The sequence below is a fragment of the Ursus maritimus genome, unplaced genomic scaffold (assembly GCF_017311325.1).
Source record: "Ursus maritimus isolate PB19 unplaced genomic scaffold, ASM1731132v1 scaffold_1, whole genome shotgun sequence".
Lineage (NCBI taxonomy): Eukaryota > Metazoa > Chordata > Mammalia > Carnivora > Ursidae > Ursus > Ursus maritimus.
The window spans coordinates 28,782,460-28,799,164 of record NW_024423343.1 but is presented as its reverse complement, the minus strand read 5'-3'; the positions used below and the strand labels follow the sequence as shown (position 1 = coordinate 28,799,164).

The following is a 16,705-nucleotide window of genomic DNA, read 5'->3' as shown; positions in this document are numbered from 1 at the left end:
TTGTCTCAGGCCTCACCTTCCTTACCTGGTCTGAGCTCTACTTTTAGGACCCTCAGGTTCCTGTGGATTCCCCAGGCTGGAGTATGATGTGCCATCTTGTCTTTTATTGCTTCTGAACTTACTGGCTTGTGGACTCATCATTAATACAGCTATGTTAGGATACCTCTTCTGTGTAGGCAATATTACCAAAAACTGTGGATGTAACATGGCACCCGCCATTTACCATACAGTACATCCCTGGTTTCTGATGTAAAGTTCGATGATTCATTAGTTGCGTATAACACCCAGTGCACCATGCAATACGTGCCCTCCTTACTACCCATCACCGGCCTATCCCGTTCCCCCGACACCTTCCCCTCTGAAGTCCTCAGTTTGTTTCTCATAGTCCATAGTCTCTCATGTTTCATTCCCCCCTTCTGATTACCCCCCCTTTCTTTATCCCTTTCTTCCCCTACTGATCTTCCTAGTTCTTATGTTCCATAGATGAGAGAAATCATATGATATTTGTCTTTCTCTGCTTGACTTATTTCACTTAGCATTATCTCCTCCAGTGCCGTCCATGTTGCAGCAAATGTTGAGAATTCGTTCTTTCTGATAGCTGAGTAATATTCCATTGTATATATGGACCACAACTTCTTAATCCAGTCATCTGTTGAAGGGCATCTCGGCTCCTTCCATGATTTAGCTATTGTGGACAGGCACCCGCCATTTCTATGGGATGGTACTCTGGAGAGTCTCCTTTGCTTATCTGGTGTTCACATGCGGGTGTGATCTCTAGACTCTATGCATTTCAACTCGTAGATATTCTTTTGTCTCAGAATTTAAGCTCTACCAGACTATTAGCTTCTGGATTTTTCTCCTCATGTAGTCCATTCCATTTTCTACCCCTATTGTGAGTACCAAACCTGTATGTGAATCAGTTCATTTAGGATCTTTCTCCTTCCCTATCATTTCCAACTCATGATTTGAAAACTTACTGTTGATACATAGTGAATTTGCCACTATGGATCACATAGTTAATTGTTAGAATTTTCACGAGGGTTCTAAAAATGTCTGGTTTTAAGATTAAGCTAAAAATAGTTTCTTTGAAAGGACCTAAATAGCATAGTTTCTCCTTTTTTCTGTGTCAGTCTCTCTGGGATTTGGCTGCTTCTAGAATCTTATAAAGGTTTTGCTTTTGATCCAAATACTGAGAGGCACTTTAATTGTGATTGTGGGTAGGATTGTCTACATGGACTTAACATTTTAAGACAATTTAATGAAAGTTGTCTGGCTAGAGGAAAAGCCCATTTATAGAAATTGTCTTAAAACTCTGTTGTTTTAGATATCTGTTATTCTGCTTTTTTCTACCACCGATTTGATTTTAGCACTGACATATTATATACATTAAAATAGAAGGAATGTGTGTACCTATAAATTATTTAAAGTGACTTTTAAGACATATAGAGAGGATCAAGTGTCAATAGTTAGTGATTTGAGTAGCTTTTAAGAGATAAAAATTCAGTTTTAGCTTTATGCAAAATGTCCAGACTATATAGTTAGACTGGAATAGATTACTCACCTGTGATCACTATTTTATACATATCCTTCAAAGTGACATGAAATGCCATCAAATTTGCTTAGCAAAAGCTATGTAAGCAGGATACTTATTTTTTCCTGTTATCTTTGGTTTCCAGTATCTTTATGATAAAGCATGTTAGTATGACTTTAAGTTTTTGAGTTATTTTTAGTTACAATCAAGTAACGGTTTTGTAATTGTTACCTGATTTTTAACACACCACTTAAATAGGCTGGTGTTAACACAGATATAGCTTCAGCAGTTCTTAAATATTAGCTCTTAGATTAGTTTCTATGTAAAAGTTTTTTGTTCATTATTACTCTAATCTGCAGAGAAGTTTATCACTTTACATCTTGGAAACTGAGGTGTTTGTTCTTTTTTGGTTGAGGTGCATAGAAACATGTAGAATTAGAAAAAAACTGTTAAGAGGCTTTTTACACTACGTATGGAATATGGATAGAACTTTTCTTTTAGCACCATTCTCGAAAATATTGGCCGAAGTCATCCCAGTACGTGGTAGTTGATTATTTCACAAAGTGTGTACCAAATAGATGTGTGTGTTAACTATCCCCAACTCCCAGCTTAGCACAGGTATATTTTTAGGGTAGGAGATGATGGTAGTCATACTCACATTCACTATTTTAAATTTGGAAGTGTCCTTAGAGATCCTATAACCCAACATTCTTGTTACACGATATTGTTCTGCAATATTATTGTTCCACAATATTAGGGACTTCTCCAAGGTCTGGGAGATAATCAGTGTCAGAGTCAGGCTAGGAATTGGATCTCTGGATTCCTGTTTACTCATTCATTCATTCATTCATTGAAGTTAATTCATTCTACGACAAACATCTGGGCGCTTGTTTAGTTCAGGCATTCTTTCATAACTGAGGATATAACCGTGAACAAAGTAAAAAAGGCCAAGTTAGCACTACAATTACCTACACTGAATCTGAAAGTCCATACCAGTTGGAAGGAATCCCCTTCCCACAGAAGCTACAAATGTTTTTTCTGATACATTCTATGCTCTTCAGAGGCTCATTATCTTCCTATTATGTTGAAATGGTACATAATTTGGAAGTATGAAAAATTCTCTGGCTAGAGCAACTAGTTGGGCTTTAGGAACTCAGGGTTTTTTTTGTTTTTGTTTTTTTAACAATCAAAGGCCCAGTGGATCATTTTTTGATGCCATGAAGTAAGGGATGAATTTGAAGATCATTTTTATAAGTGGTAATTTAAGAAATGGGTGGTATTTTGTAGAATAGTAATTTTGTACTTGAAGAAACCCTTTAAAAAGTTTTCATTTCCTCCTCCTCTTGTTGCCATTCTGTGCCCTTGTCTGCCATCTTGGTTTGATGTTACTGCAGAAGTCTGTTTCTAGGTGCTACATTGTGCTAGTTTCTTAAATGCGTGTACTATTTAGGAAGGACCATGGTTATGAGCTCTAAACTTCCCTCTGTTAGATGTATGAAGGATCCACGATTGCACAGAATGTTGTTTTCCGCTTAGTACAGAGAAATCTAGGATGACAATTTCAATGTCTTTTCCTTTATAGGGCTGTCCAGTCCTGTTGTCAGTCTGTCCCGCGGAACCTGCCTTGTGGCCTTGGGGCTCCGTTTAGCCAGCAGACACCATACAGCCTCAGGTTGGGGTAGCAGCAGCCAGCCAAAGGGTTAGACTCCTCCCAGGTAGAGCAGAAAAAGAGGAAGAAAGCTACAAAAGATCACTGTGACTGTTGGACAAAATCTTACTCCCGTTGAACTATTATAAGAACATAAAATTGCCGAGTTCACACTAGCATTTGCATAGCAGATGTTAGGACAAATGATCTATAACTTACAGTAAAACCATTTAAAGAAATGGAAACATTTAGGTAAAAATTACATAGTCTTTGTTAATCCTTTATTTGTCCCTCCTCTGTTTTATTTGTTCCTTACTCCAGCCGTTAATTGAATGAGTGACGGAAAGTTAGGGCTCCAGGTTTTCATCTGTGGAAGGCCTTTTCTTAGTGTCTCTGCTGGGCTCTTGCTGTTCTCTCCTGCTGCTAACATTAATTACTTTGCAGATGGCTCTAATTGACCCAGTAAAAGAACCTTGTCTGTGTTCAGCCCTGCCCAGGCCCTTCAGTCTCTGCAGCTTCTGAGGCCACAGAAAGTACTGCATGCTTTCCGCCCTGACAGAAAACCGTTTGGCCTTCCAAGCTCTGAGTTCCCGCTTCTAGCGCGCCCTTCTTTTCCCAGGTTACAGCTCCTTGCTGAACCCTGTGTCCTGCCTGGGCCCAAATCTGCCTTTTGAACGGCACCCCCACCGTGCCTGAGGCCCTGGCCCAGCTGGACTTTGAGCAGAATTTACCTCCCTGCCTTCACCGCCTGATCCCTCTGTATGTCCTGCTCTTTCCCACCTCTGTTTCCCGGACCGTATTTGGTCACGAACCTGCCTTGACCTTGCTTTCTTATTGAAAAGTTCCCGATCGCCCTTCATAGTTGAAATGAATTTCTTCTTCGGGGGCAGCCTGATGCTTTGTTATTCAGCCTCGGCTACCTGTCGCCTGGTCTTATTTTAGGTATGAGATTATAAACACCTCGAGGATATGGACTGGGTTTATTTCTCCTTGTGTCCTCACACACTCCGTCTAGCTTGAACAACCTCCAGGTGTTCAGGGAAGGGTGGGAGCACTGGGGGGGAGGGACAGAGGCAGACAGCCTGGCCTCTGCTCCCCACCTGCTTGCTGGTGGCATTGCCAGCAGCTGTGATTCCTTTCCTGTCCCGGGGCCTAAAATTAGTCCTTCAATAATTTCTTCCTAAGGGAACTGTGTTCCTCTTCTTTTAAAAAGTATAGCTTGTATTGTGGCTTCTTATTTTAAAAGGTAGTATGTATTCATTGTAAAAACTTCAGGAATTCATGGGTGAGCCAAAGAACGAAAATAAAAACCGATGAAAGTTCCACAGAAAACAATAGCTCACTGTGATATTTGAGTGTATATCTTTGCAGATTTTTTCTTTCTGTAATGTGTAAACATGCTTTTTAAAAGTTACCAAACATAATATTCTCTCATTTGCTTTTTTCACTGAACAATGCTGTAAACATCTTTCCAATTGTCTGTAAAACCGCATATAAAAAACCAGCTCGTACCTCCATCATCTTCAGAGAACCATCGCGCGCGCGCGTGTGTGTGTGTGTGTGTGCGTGCGCGCGTGTGTGTGCGCGCGCACGCTCTTGTCTAGTTATTTCCTCAGGAAACCTTTGTAAGTAGCACTTAGGCGATTATAAAAACTTACGGATTTGAAGGGTGAGTATGTTTTTAGGACTTTGATAGCTGCCGCCAAATTGTCCCCAGCAAGACGCACTAATACACATTCCCAACAGTAATGTGTGGAGTGCTCGTTTTTCTAACTCTCGCCAGCTCTGGCTGTTATGATTCATTTTTACTTTCTAAACTGATGGGAAAAATTGGTCTCTTATGGTTGTTTTAATTTACAGGTCTTTTATTACTAGTGCAATTGTGCATTTGCATATAATTGGGGACCATTAGTATTTCTTGTTTTCTTTTCCCCCCGTGAACTGCATTTTGCACATTCTGTGTTGTTAATTGCCTGCCCACATCCTTTGCCCGTTTTCTATTGAATTGTTTATCTGTTTTTACTTGGTTTTAATTTTGGCTCCTTTATGTTAAGGATGGTAACCCTTTGTTTTTCATATATTTGCAAATGTTTTTTTCTTAGTTTTTCTTGAAATTTTGTTTATGGTACTTTTTAACTCATGGAAGTTTAAAAATTTTTTTATAGTCTTATCTGTTGTTCTTTATAATTTCTAGGCTTAATATCGTGTTTTAAAAGGCCTCTCCTTCCTAACATTCAGCTGTAGTTTTATAGCTTTATTTTAAAAAATATAAATCTTTAATGTATATATTTTTAATTTGGTATAAGATATGATTAGGGATCTAACCTTCCAAAATGTTAAGTCACTTGTCCTGTACATATTTATTCTTTATTCTCTTTTTTACCAGTTTAAAATGCCATTATTTTCGTATGTAAAGTGTTTGATATGAACGTGAATTTTTTTTCTGCTCTTCCCTTTGGGCCATCTGTCTCATCAGGTCAGTGCTCTGGATCTTGGTTGTTATAATAGTAGTATAAATATAATAGTAATATCCTATTGTAACTCCCCTTTTAAGAAAAATATTTGGGTACTCATAAGCATTCTTTAAGATGAACTTTGGAATAATTTTGTCAAGTTGTAAAAATTTACTGGATCTTGCTTGGAATTAACATTAAAGTTATAGAGTATATGTACATCTATGCATATGTACTTGTATGTTTATATATTTGCATACATAACACATATATGAAATTCGTTTCTGTTTTTGTCATTATTGGTAGAAACTTTTCCCCTAGACTATTTCTAGGTGGTTTTTGCTGGGGCACATAAAAATGTATTTTATTTTTGCATATTTATCTTGCAACCAGCTACCTTATTTAATGCTTATTATTTCTGATAGATTTTCCATTAGTTTCTGTTTGATTTTTTTGACCATTTCATGCATACTTGGAAAGAATGGAACACTGTGTAAACATATGTGCCATTTTTCTGAAAAACTGAAAAATGGAAGAAGCAGGGAGTTCTTATCCTAGGATGTGGCAGGAATTGGACTTGGAGGAAAGTTGTCTTGGACAAGGTTACAGGAAGGCAAGGTGGATCACAGGTCCATATCTGTTGTCCATGATTTCACTGTGTGTGATTCCATGGTTTTTTTTTTTTAATTATGTTAATAGCTGTAAAAAGAAGTGTTGGGCATGCCAGAAGAGAACCCACATTGGCAATATTCAACATATTATAATATTCATTATTAGCTTAAATCTGTGCATCAAAGCATTTCAGTTATGTGTAATTGTGTTCAGAAGGTATGCTGTTTTTATTTGGATTCATTTTTCCCTGTGTTTAAAAATCTTTTTTGTTTCACGATATATGGGGGTAAAACCACATATGTGAGAATACCTGGAACTCTATTCTGGAGGGATCTCAGAATTACTGGTATATACTTGCAGAGATATTGGCAGCCACAGCTGGGAATGTGTCAGCCACTTCATATGGTCTGACTTCAAAGCTAAGGAGGAAAAATTAAACGTCCTTCATTTTTGTTTAATTAAGGATGTCTGTTGATGCTACTCAGAAGGGAACTCTTAATTGGCTACTCTCACTGGCTGCTCAAGCCAGCTTGGGTGGTGGTCATCAGCCTTTATATCTCAAGTTCATGCCTCCTTTCTCTTCGAGCTCCTCCTTTGTCTACTTGCCTGCCTATTAACTTGCGGCCCTGCCTGTGTTCCCTGTTATATTAGGCTAGGGTGTTCGGAACTGTATTATGGTGCGTGGGGCCATCACCTATGAGATGCAAGAGCGCCTCCACATTAAAATTTTGGTCGCAACCTCTTATGTGATTTAGGAACTCATTAAATTCCTGTTGTGACCCTCAAAGAGGTTTACACCCCTACATCCTGCTTCTGTTAGGCGTGTTCTCCACCTGCAGCTCCCCTCCTATGAAATATGCCCACATTCTCAGCCCTCGCCTAGCAGGCTGTCTTTGTTTGACTTAACACAAAGCTTCTATTCAATCTGTAATTACTTTTACCCACTTAACATATCATTTCTACTCTTTTAAGTTCCAACCTCTTCATGCCTACAATCCTTTAGCACAGCTTAAAAGTCTTATTGTATTGTTTACATTCAAAGGATTATATATTTTCTAGCTGAAACGCTTTTGGAATAAAAATTATTTTAGGTGGGATGATTAATTTTTTCCTAAACCCAGAGAAAAGTGGCTATTGGAAAATCATTTGACTTTTAAGCCTATTGTTTTCAAAAAAGGAAAGCAACGTAAGGACAGAGGATAATTACAAGGTTACAAACTTATGCTTGTATGAATGTACTGAGTTTAAATTCTGTGTCTCTCTTCATTACAAGTTATAATAATTATTTGATGAATTAAAAATATGTATGTATATAAAAGGAAAAAAGAGAAGATTCTAGTGTAAAGAGGGAACAGGCATGGTGCTTCATTGTACAATGCTATTATGCTCGAAGCCCCATGAAGTTGCTCATCTCCATAGTGACCAGCGTGTGTTATTAAATGAATGAATGAGATCCGGTGGAGAGGGCAGCAGGAGACTTCTCGGGCGAATCTGTCAGGGGCCACTGGGCATGATCAGGGCTTGCAATATTGAGAAGCTAAGCCCTGTCAAACAGAAGATACTCAGGTGGGTGAATATACCTTATGAAAGTAGGCATTAGTGGCAGTCTTATTTTTCTACACGCAATTTTTTACTCTTTGTTCACATAAATGTTGACTTGTGTTCCAATCCCAGTTTTGAACACATATGGAAGTAACTTACGGGTTTGACTACTGAGGACTGAATTAAAATATTTGTGCTACTGTTCACTTAAGAATGAAGACCTCATGTGACAAGAAGCAAAGCTGGTCGAGACCCGACAAGTCCAGTGTCCTGCGGTGAATGTGGATTTGTAGCTTCCTGGCTTCCACATCTCTGGAAGCTATACTTTCTACCTCCTGATGTTACGCACTCAGAGAGAGAACCCAAGGTTGTCCTAAAATGGTGGCCATATAAACATAATCACAGAGGCCAAAAGCAACTGGAGAAGGAGACATACTCACAGACTCCTGGCTTAGTAGCATCTCAGCTTTAGGATATTTTTCATTTCATAGACTAGTCTGACCTTCCATATAGAACTTGATGTACGTACCTAAAGTTTGACTTTGAGGTGGGTAACCATATGTCCCAGACCTCCTTGGTTTACATCTGTTGTCCTGCCATAATTATTAATGTGCCTCTTTTCACTCCCCAAAATGGCCTGATTTGGATGATAAATTATATGACCATCCAATTGGTAAGCCTTGAAACTTGCTACTATTCTTCTCGACTTTTCTCTAGATGTACTGATGAAGGAATGTCCTGTTGGCCTCTAGGGCCCTTTAGAAGAGCTCATTCTGCTCCCAGCAACCCACACAATTTTTTAATTGGGATATAAGCTGTCAGGATTTGACACGTTAATTTAAGTGAATATAGATTTCAGAGCTGGGCTTCTAGAGACTGATAGTTTGTCTTTTTTTATAAGGAAGTGATGACTTTTAACTCATGTGGACCAGACGGTTTCCTTGTGATCCAGCCTTTATCTTTCCTAGCATTTCCCTCATAGCCCAAGGTCCTGACCTTTACCTAATCAAACAATTTAATTTGCTTGATTAACCTACTCAGACTTTCATGACAGGGTTACCCCAAAAAAGCATATGACTCTTTCTTTAAAGTAAGGGATTCAAGTTATTTTCCAAAAAAACCTAGGAGTCATCCACCCTTTTTGGTTAATAAGATTTTAAGGTGCAAGGGATTCCTGGTAAGTAACTTTTCCCGGTTACAAGGATGCTTGGCTTCTCCATAATAAGGCTAAGTGAAAGATATAAACCTTTGGGAGTTTTGACCACATACATCTCAAACTTGAGGACTCCAACAAATACATGTATATTTATATAGGAAAAATCTCCCTAAGGCATATTTCTTTGTGTGAATTTCCAATGCTTAGCTCTTGTAGCAGCTTTCTTTGTATATTTGCTGATGATTCTGAAATTCTTTGAACATTAAATTTCTAAATTTTTCTTTGTGATAAATCTTGGAATTAGGATAGTTGAAACCATGTTTCTGTAATAAAGATGAAATCCGAGATTTAACACTATTATCTCTTACCCACCTTATGGTCCAATACAAGTGGAATGGTTTTCCTGGGAAGCTCTTCTCCAGATCATGATGTAGGAACCTAGGCTACACCCATCTTGTAGCCACACCATCTGGGGCATGGGGCTTCCAGAGTTGCCGTGGAAGAGAGAGCTTGGGTAATCATGCATGGAGTATAATGACCACACTAGGGATAGACATCACTTCCCACCATATCTTATGAGCCATAATTCAATCTCTTGGCCTTAACCTCATTGCCAGAGAAGCTTTGAAATGTAGTTTTACTGTGCTAGGAAGGGGAAAGTCAAATGGGATATGGTGGCTACAGAGCCTCATTTCTGCCACAGCTCCCTTCAGTGGTTTGATCCTTGGCTCACTTGCCATGTTTTAATAGTCTTACCATTCTCCTGCTCTTAGAGTTCAGCATCGTCAAGGTGTTTACCCTTGTTCTTCATATTTGAGTAAAATCACCTTCAGTCTGACTCTAGAATTCACCTTCTTTTCACTACCTCAGTGGTACAGATTCACCATGAAGGTGCAGAAAGAGGGGGTTCAAGAGAATTTCCTTACTCCAGTTCTTCCTTTCTCTTCCACCTTGCTTTGAATTTCCATCCTACAGTTATTCCTTTACTTCGAAGAATCACCCCTCTTTCACCGGTAACTAGCACAAGAAGCACTGTAGTAGCCATCTAATAGCTTTTTGGTAACTTAAATGATTAAAAAAGGAGGGGCGCCTGGGTGGCGCAGTCGTTAAGCATCTGCCTTCAGCTCAGGGCGTGATCCCGGTGATCTGGGATCGAGCCCCACATCAGGCTCTTCCGCTGGGAGTCTGCTTCCTCCTCTCCCACTCCCCCTGCTAGTGTTCCCTCTCTCGCTGTCTGTCTCTCTGTCAAATAAATAAATTAAAAAAAAATCTTAAAAAAATGATTAAAAAAGGATGTTTATTTCAGAATTTAGGGTGTTCCAAAACTCCCTTTTAACAGTTCCTGCAAGGGATCAAGCACCCAGTTGGCGGATCAGTAAAGCAACTTGACCGTTTATGTTTGGGACCGCAACTGCCAAATAGCTCAGCATTGGCATGTCAGAACATTCTGTTTGCAACAGGAAGTCCTACTGGGGCAACTAATAGAAGCAGAGGTGGGGGGAAGGCCTTGAAGAGCATCTGCAAGCAGAGACTGCCAGACAACCCATCCTTAGGCATCCAGAGATGGAGATTACCTGCTCCTTCCTCGCTGGGTAGGGCCAGAGACACAGCACTGCGTAATTAACCGTTCATGTCTTCTTTCCAATGTTACTTCTCTGTCACTGAAAGATCTCATTTCACATCCTTTAAGAGTTTTATAATTAATTAAGTTACATTTTGTTGTTGATTCACTTTCAGGGAAATTACAAATAATATTTTAGGATCGGACATTTGTGCTGATTTTGCTTAGTTTCAATTTCAGAAAGTTGTGTCTTTCATGCCAGTTTCCCAGGCCGTGTATGGGCCCAACACACAGTAGATGCTGGTAGATGTTTGCGCACTTGGTGTGTGTTCATGAAGGGCTTACTATGTGCTCGGGATTATGCCAGGTGTCAGGATGCTGTGGTGAGTGACAGAAACAGTGTTAAGGGAGGGAGGGCCATGTTCAGACTGGAGGAAAGGGTGGAGCAAATGGGAGAGGTGGTGCTCTTTATAGAAGATGGAGGGAAGAATGGTGAGGTGACAGGAGCATACAGTGTTATGTCCAGCTCAGGGTCTGTCACAGACACCTGGAGAAGTTGCTGTTTTTCTCCTTCTCCTCCTTCTCCTCCTCCTCCTTCTTCTTTTACAGATTTTATTTATTTGAAAGAGAGAGAGAACAAGTGGGGAGGAGGAGCAGAGGAAGAGGGAGAAGCAGGCTCCCTGATAGGCTGGAAGCCCGATGTAGGGCTTGATCCCAGGACCCTCGGATCATGATCTGAGCCGAAGGCAGCTGCTTAACCAACTGAACCACCCAGGCGCCCCTGTTTTTCTTCTTTAAGACTTTCAAATACAGGAAATGTTAGAAATAGTTCTGTCCATGGTGGGGCGGGGGGAAGCCCTTTAAAAGGGGTAAATAGGATAATTGAAGTGACCTTTATCAGATTTGGCAATTGATTAGAATGCTATTATATGCCCTTGTCATCACGAGCAAAATAAATTTGTTTTCAACTCTTAGACATGCTCCAGTGGTTGTGTGGTTGAGAATTTTGAAAATAATGAATTACCTGTAGAGAGAGGTAATTAGAAAGTAGTTAGTGAAACCTCTCTCTGCCTTGTGGAAGCATTCCTCAGAGAAATGTTACCATCAACAGCCCTGTTTATCTATATTCACAGTGCTAGTTGCTGACTTAATTAACTAGAAATGAAAGAAGTTTCTGCACCCTGTCAGGTATTTTCAAGTACCTAGAGTTAAGAATTGTCATTACTTTGACTATTACTTAGATTTTTATTTTTTTTATTTTTATTTTATTTATTTTAATAATAATTTTTTATTATGTTATGTTAGTCACCATACAGTACATCCTTAGTTTTTGATGTAATGTTCCGTGATTCATTATTTGCGTATAACACCCAGAGCTCCATGAAATATGTGCCCTCCTTAATACCCATCACCGGCCTATCCCAATCCCCCACCCCCTCCCCTCTGAAGCCCTCCGTTTGTTTCCCAGAGTCCATAGTCTCTCGTGGTTCATTCCCCCTTCTGTTTATCCCCCCTTCATTCCTCCCTTCCTTCTCCTACTGATCTTCCTGCTATTTCTTGTGGAAATAAATGAGTGAAACCATATGATGATTGTCTTTCTCTGCTTGACTTATTTCACTTAGCATAATCTCCTCCAGTCCCATCCATGTTGCTGCAAATGTTGAGAAATCGTTCTTTTTGATGGCTGAGTAATATTCCATTGTGTATATGGACCACATCTTCTTAATCCAGTCATCTGTTGAAGGGCATCTCGGCTCCTTCCACAATTTAGCTATTGTGGACAATGCTTCTATGAACATTGGGGTGCATATGGCCCTTCTCTCCACTATGTCTGTATCTTTGGGGTAAATACCCAGTAGTGCAATTGCTGGATCATTGGGTAGCTCTATTTTTAACTTTCTTAGGGACCTCCACACTGTTTTCCAAAGTGGCTGTACCAACTTGCATTCCCACCAACAGTGAAAGAGGGATCCCCTTTCTCCACATCCTCTCCAACATTTGTTGTTTCTTGTCTTGTCAATTTTTGATATTCTGATTGGCATAAGGTGGTATCTCAGTGTGGTTTTGATTTGAATTTCCCTGATGGCTAATGATTTTGAACATTTTTTCATGTGTCTGTTAGCCATTTGTATGTCTTCATTGGAAAAGTGTCTGTTGATATCTTCTGCCCATTTTTTGATTTGATTATTTGTTTCTTGTGTATTGAGTTTGAGAAGTTCTTCGTAGATCTTGGATACTAGACTTTTATCTGTAGTGTCATTTGCAAATATCTTCTCCCATTCTGTGGGCTGCCTCTTAGTTTTTTTGACTGTTTCCTTGGCTGTGCAGAATCTTTTTATCTTGATGAAGTCCCACAAGTTCATTTTTTCTTTTGTTTCTCTTGCCTTTGGAGATGTGTCATGAAAAAGTTTGCTTTGGCCGATGTCAAAGAGGTTTCAGCCTATGTTCTCCTCTATGATTTTGATGGATTCCTGTCTCACATCGAGGTCTTTCATCCATTTGGATTTTATCTTTGTGTATGGTGTGAGAGAGTGGTCAAGTTTCATTCTTTTGCATATAGCTGTCCAATTTTCCCCAGCACCGTTTATTGAAGAGACTGTCTTTTTTCTTTTCTTTTTTTTTTTTTTAAAGGTTTTATTTATTTCGACAGAGATAGAGACAGCCAGCGAGAGAGGGAACACAAGCAGGGGGAGTGGGAGAGGAAGAAGCAGGCTCCTAGCAGAAGAGCCTGATGTGGGGCTCGATCCCAGAATGCTGGGATAACGCCCTGAGCCGAAGGCAGACGCTTAACCGCTGTGCCACCCAGGCGCCCCGAGACTGTCTTTTTTCTACTTAGATTTTTAAAAGGGAATGAGTAGATGTACCATAATTTAGTTTCAAATGTAGAAACATCAGTAGACACACATTTGATTAATAATTTCAGTAGAAAAAGTGGTCCAAGGTACCAGCTTCTGCCTTACTTCTGTGTTGTGAAGGTTGACCTTCAGCTCATGCGGGAGACCATGCTGGATGCATGCATGGGTCTCCCCCTCCTTGACTGGCTCCAAGCCGCCTCTAGCCTTCTTTACTGGGGCGTGTTAGACCTGCGTCAGATGCAGCTATCAAAATGATGCAAAATCATTGAGTTCTTCCATACTTCCGTTAAAGAAGTAGTGTCAAGATTTCCTAACGAGAAAACCTACACTTAGGTGGAACTAGAGAAAATAGAATGTTAGAGTAGGAAGGGCCCTGAGGAGTCCTCTGCTCCAGCCTTCCTTTTGCAGAAGTGGAAGTGGAGGCCTGAATTTAGGGCCCACATCTGGCTCGTACATAGTAGAACCTACTTTTGTCTTCCTCTTACCATTAGGATGAAATGAGTTAACCTCTTTCTGGTCCCTAGCACAGCACCTAGGACCGAGTGAGGGCTCAGCACATGGGACTTACCATTTGTCATCATTATTGCTAGTGGTAGAGCCCAAAGAGGAACCCGGATGCCCTAATAGTGGCTCGCTCTTCCCGAGGCTCGTAGATTGCATTCCCCACATAGTATAGAGAAAAATGTGTTTGGAGAAATTGAATTAAAATAAAAGCAGTGGCAGCCTCATTCTCGTTGCAGAGCACGGCCTTGGTGCTGAGTTCTGGGCTCCGTGTGGCATGTGCTTCATGTAACCTCCAATGTCCTGTGCGATTCGGACTATTGCCTTCTTTTGACTCAAGTAGAGGCTGACTTGCGTAACTGGCCTGTAGTCACAGCACTAACAAGGGGCTGGGCTAGGCTTTAAATCCGACTTTGTCTGACTTCAAAGTCTTTACTGTTAACTGTTCTTTTATTCCAGGGGTTGGCAAACTATGGCCCACAGGCCAAACCGAACATACCTGGTTTTGTGTAGTCCCCAAGCTAAGAATGTTTTTTACATTTTTAGATGGTTGAAAAAATTGAAGAAGAAAAAATATCACGAGACATGAAGATTAGGTGAAATTCACATTTCAGTGTCCATAAATGAAGTCTTACTGGCACACAGCTACGCTGATTGGTTTATATCGCCCGTGTCTGTGTCTAGTCGTGGCAGAGTCCATGTGGCCCGAAAAACCTAAATTATTTCCCATCTGGCCTTTACCCTATACTTTTCCTCAGTGATTATGTTTTGAGATTCCAGTTATTTAGAGCATAATTGTGGGATTTTTTTATAGGGTCTCTCTCCTCCTGTAACCTGCCTTTTCTGTTTGTTCCATGTTAATTAACCTATCAGTCAAATGATGCATAGCGTGTATAAACAGAGTTCACCTTTATAGTATCTATATTTTCTTTTTTTAACAGAGTGAGGAGTGATTTGTTATTGGAGAATCTTCGAGGCTCTTGATGAGAACCTGTTTGTACTTGCCATGGAGGGTGGCTCTTTGTGCTCTGCACGCCCCTGGCAGCCATCTACTGAGCTGATTATTTTTAAACCTCTAAGTATCTTGGATGCAGAAATCACTCTATTTTCTTTCCCTTGTAGTGGTTTGCTCTCTTCTGATTATGTGGAGATCCACTATGAAAATGGGAAGCCACAGCACTCTAAGGTACGGTGAAGAACATACGGAAATCCCGTAGCATCAACATACTTGCTCGTAGAATTGTTCATTGCACACCGCATTGTTATGATGTCTCTCTCAATAAAATGATCTGTTCTCTTGTCCAACAGTGCTGTTTTTAAATTTGAAATAAGTTTAGGAGAAACTTATTAAAACTTATAAATGTTTGAGATAGCATTAGAGATTCTGTATATTCAGGTCAATAAATGTTTATTGTTTTGTTTATACGGACAGCATCTTCTGTAAATGAATGGTAAGAAGGGCTATGTAGCTCCATAGAAATACCTTCAAGTAGTAGATCCCCAGCTCATGGTCATCGAGCCTGAATGAGGAGACTAGAATGGCTGTTCAGTCTAAGAGACTTTGGTGCCCGAGAAGGGCAGAGGACAGGTGGGGGAAGGGAGATTCAGGGAACACTGTCCTTAATCTTCACAAGAGTTCTGGGAGATGGATATTATTATTTCTGTTGTGCAAAGAAAGGAAGAAATTGAGGCAGAAAGAGGGCAAATAAGCTACTCAAGGCCACCATGTATTGTCATAGAAAGCTAATTGGGTACTTGATTTCCTTCCATGGAGGTTAACTATTCTCTTAACGGAGTGTCAATAAGGAGCAAGTGGGTTTAGATGAAAATGAGATTATTTGCATATAAGGAAGATGATGATCTCTACCAGTCAAGATGAAAATCCTTGGGATGGCTACATTCAAAGACTCTGATGTGTAGGAAGTCCACAAAGTGCCACTGAAGCCTAAGCAGTGTCCACGGGGCAGCTACCACGGGCACAGGAGAAGAAACAGGGAAACCAAATACAATGGGAAACGTTGGATCTTTTTTTCTACGTTGTTAACGAGTATTGGCTCAGAAGTGGGCCTTTTCATGTGCGGGTTTGCTGGGTTGTGTAGCACAGAGAACTAGGTTTTTTCAGTGTGATAACTTCTCGCCAAATATTTATGGGTGGCCTTAACTGTAAATACTGCCCCAGAGGTTAAAGAATTTCTCAGGATTTATAACTGTCCAATTAACAATGGGCACATTTGTAATTCGATGCATGTTTTATTTTTTTTATTTATTTATTTATTTATTTTTAAAGATTTTATTTATTTATTCGACAGAGATAGAGACAGCCAGCGAGAGAGGGAACACAGTCAGGGGGAGTGGGAGAGGAAGAAGCAGGCTCCCAGCGGAGGGGCCTGATGTGGGGCTCGATCCCATAACGCCAGGATCATGCCCTGAGCCGAAGACAGACACTTAACCGCTGTGCCACCCAGGCGCCCCTCGATGCATGTTTTAAACCATTGAATTTTATGCTGCAGATTAAGAACGCGCAGTTAATTTTCTTACTGTTCTGTCAGTTCTTGCCTCAGGCTGCAGCTTGGGGGTTGTTGACTCTCCCTAAAAGTTAATGCTGTGGAAAGCGAGCAGCAATGCTAAATCAAGCACGGGAATGGTGCTTTCTGGCATTTGTACAAACCAAAGCTTCCGTCAGCGGTGCCAGTGCCCCGAGTGCTGCGGATGCTGAATCATGAGTCTGGAGTAGGGAAGATTGCATGAGAACTTTATAGACTCAGCAAAGGGGCCACCTTTGTAGGCCACAGTAACCTGAGTCAAACTTCTCACTAACAAGTACAGTCAGTTTTTTTTTTTTTTAG

General features: G+C 40.3%; 1 protein-coding gene across 1 annotated transcript in view; it reads left to right on the top strand.

The window, feature by feature from the left end:
* The window catches only part of ADAM23 (ADAM metallopeptidase domain 23), a 165,641-nt gene that overhangs the window by 70,851 nt on the left and 78,085 nt on the right, over window positions 1-16,705 (top strand). Inside the window, exon 4 of the mRNA XM_008687554.2 lies at window positions 14,982-15,045. Coding sequence (XP_008685776.2) covers window positions 14,982-15,045 — 64 coding nt within the window. The remainder of the gene's footprint in view (window positions 1-14,981; window positions 15,046-16,705) is intronic.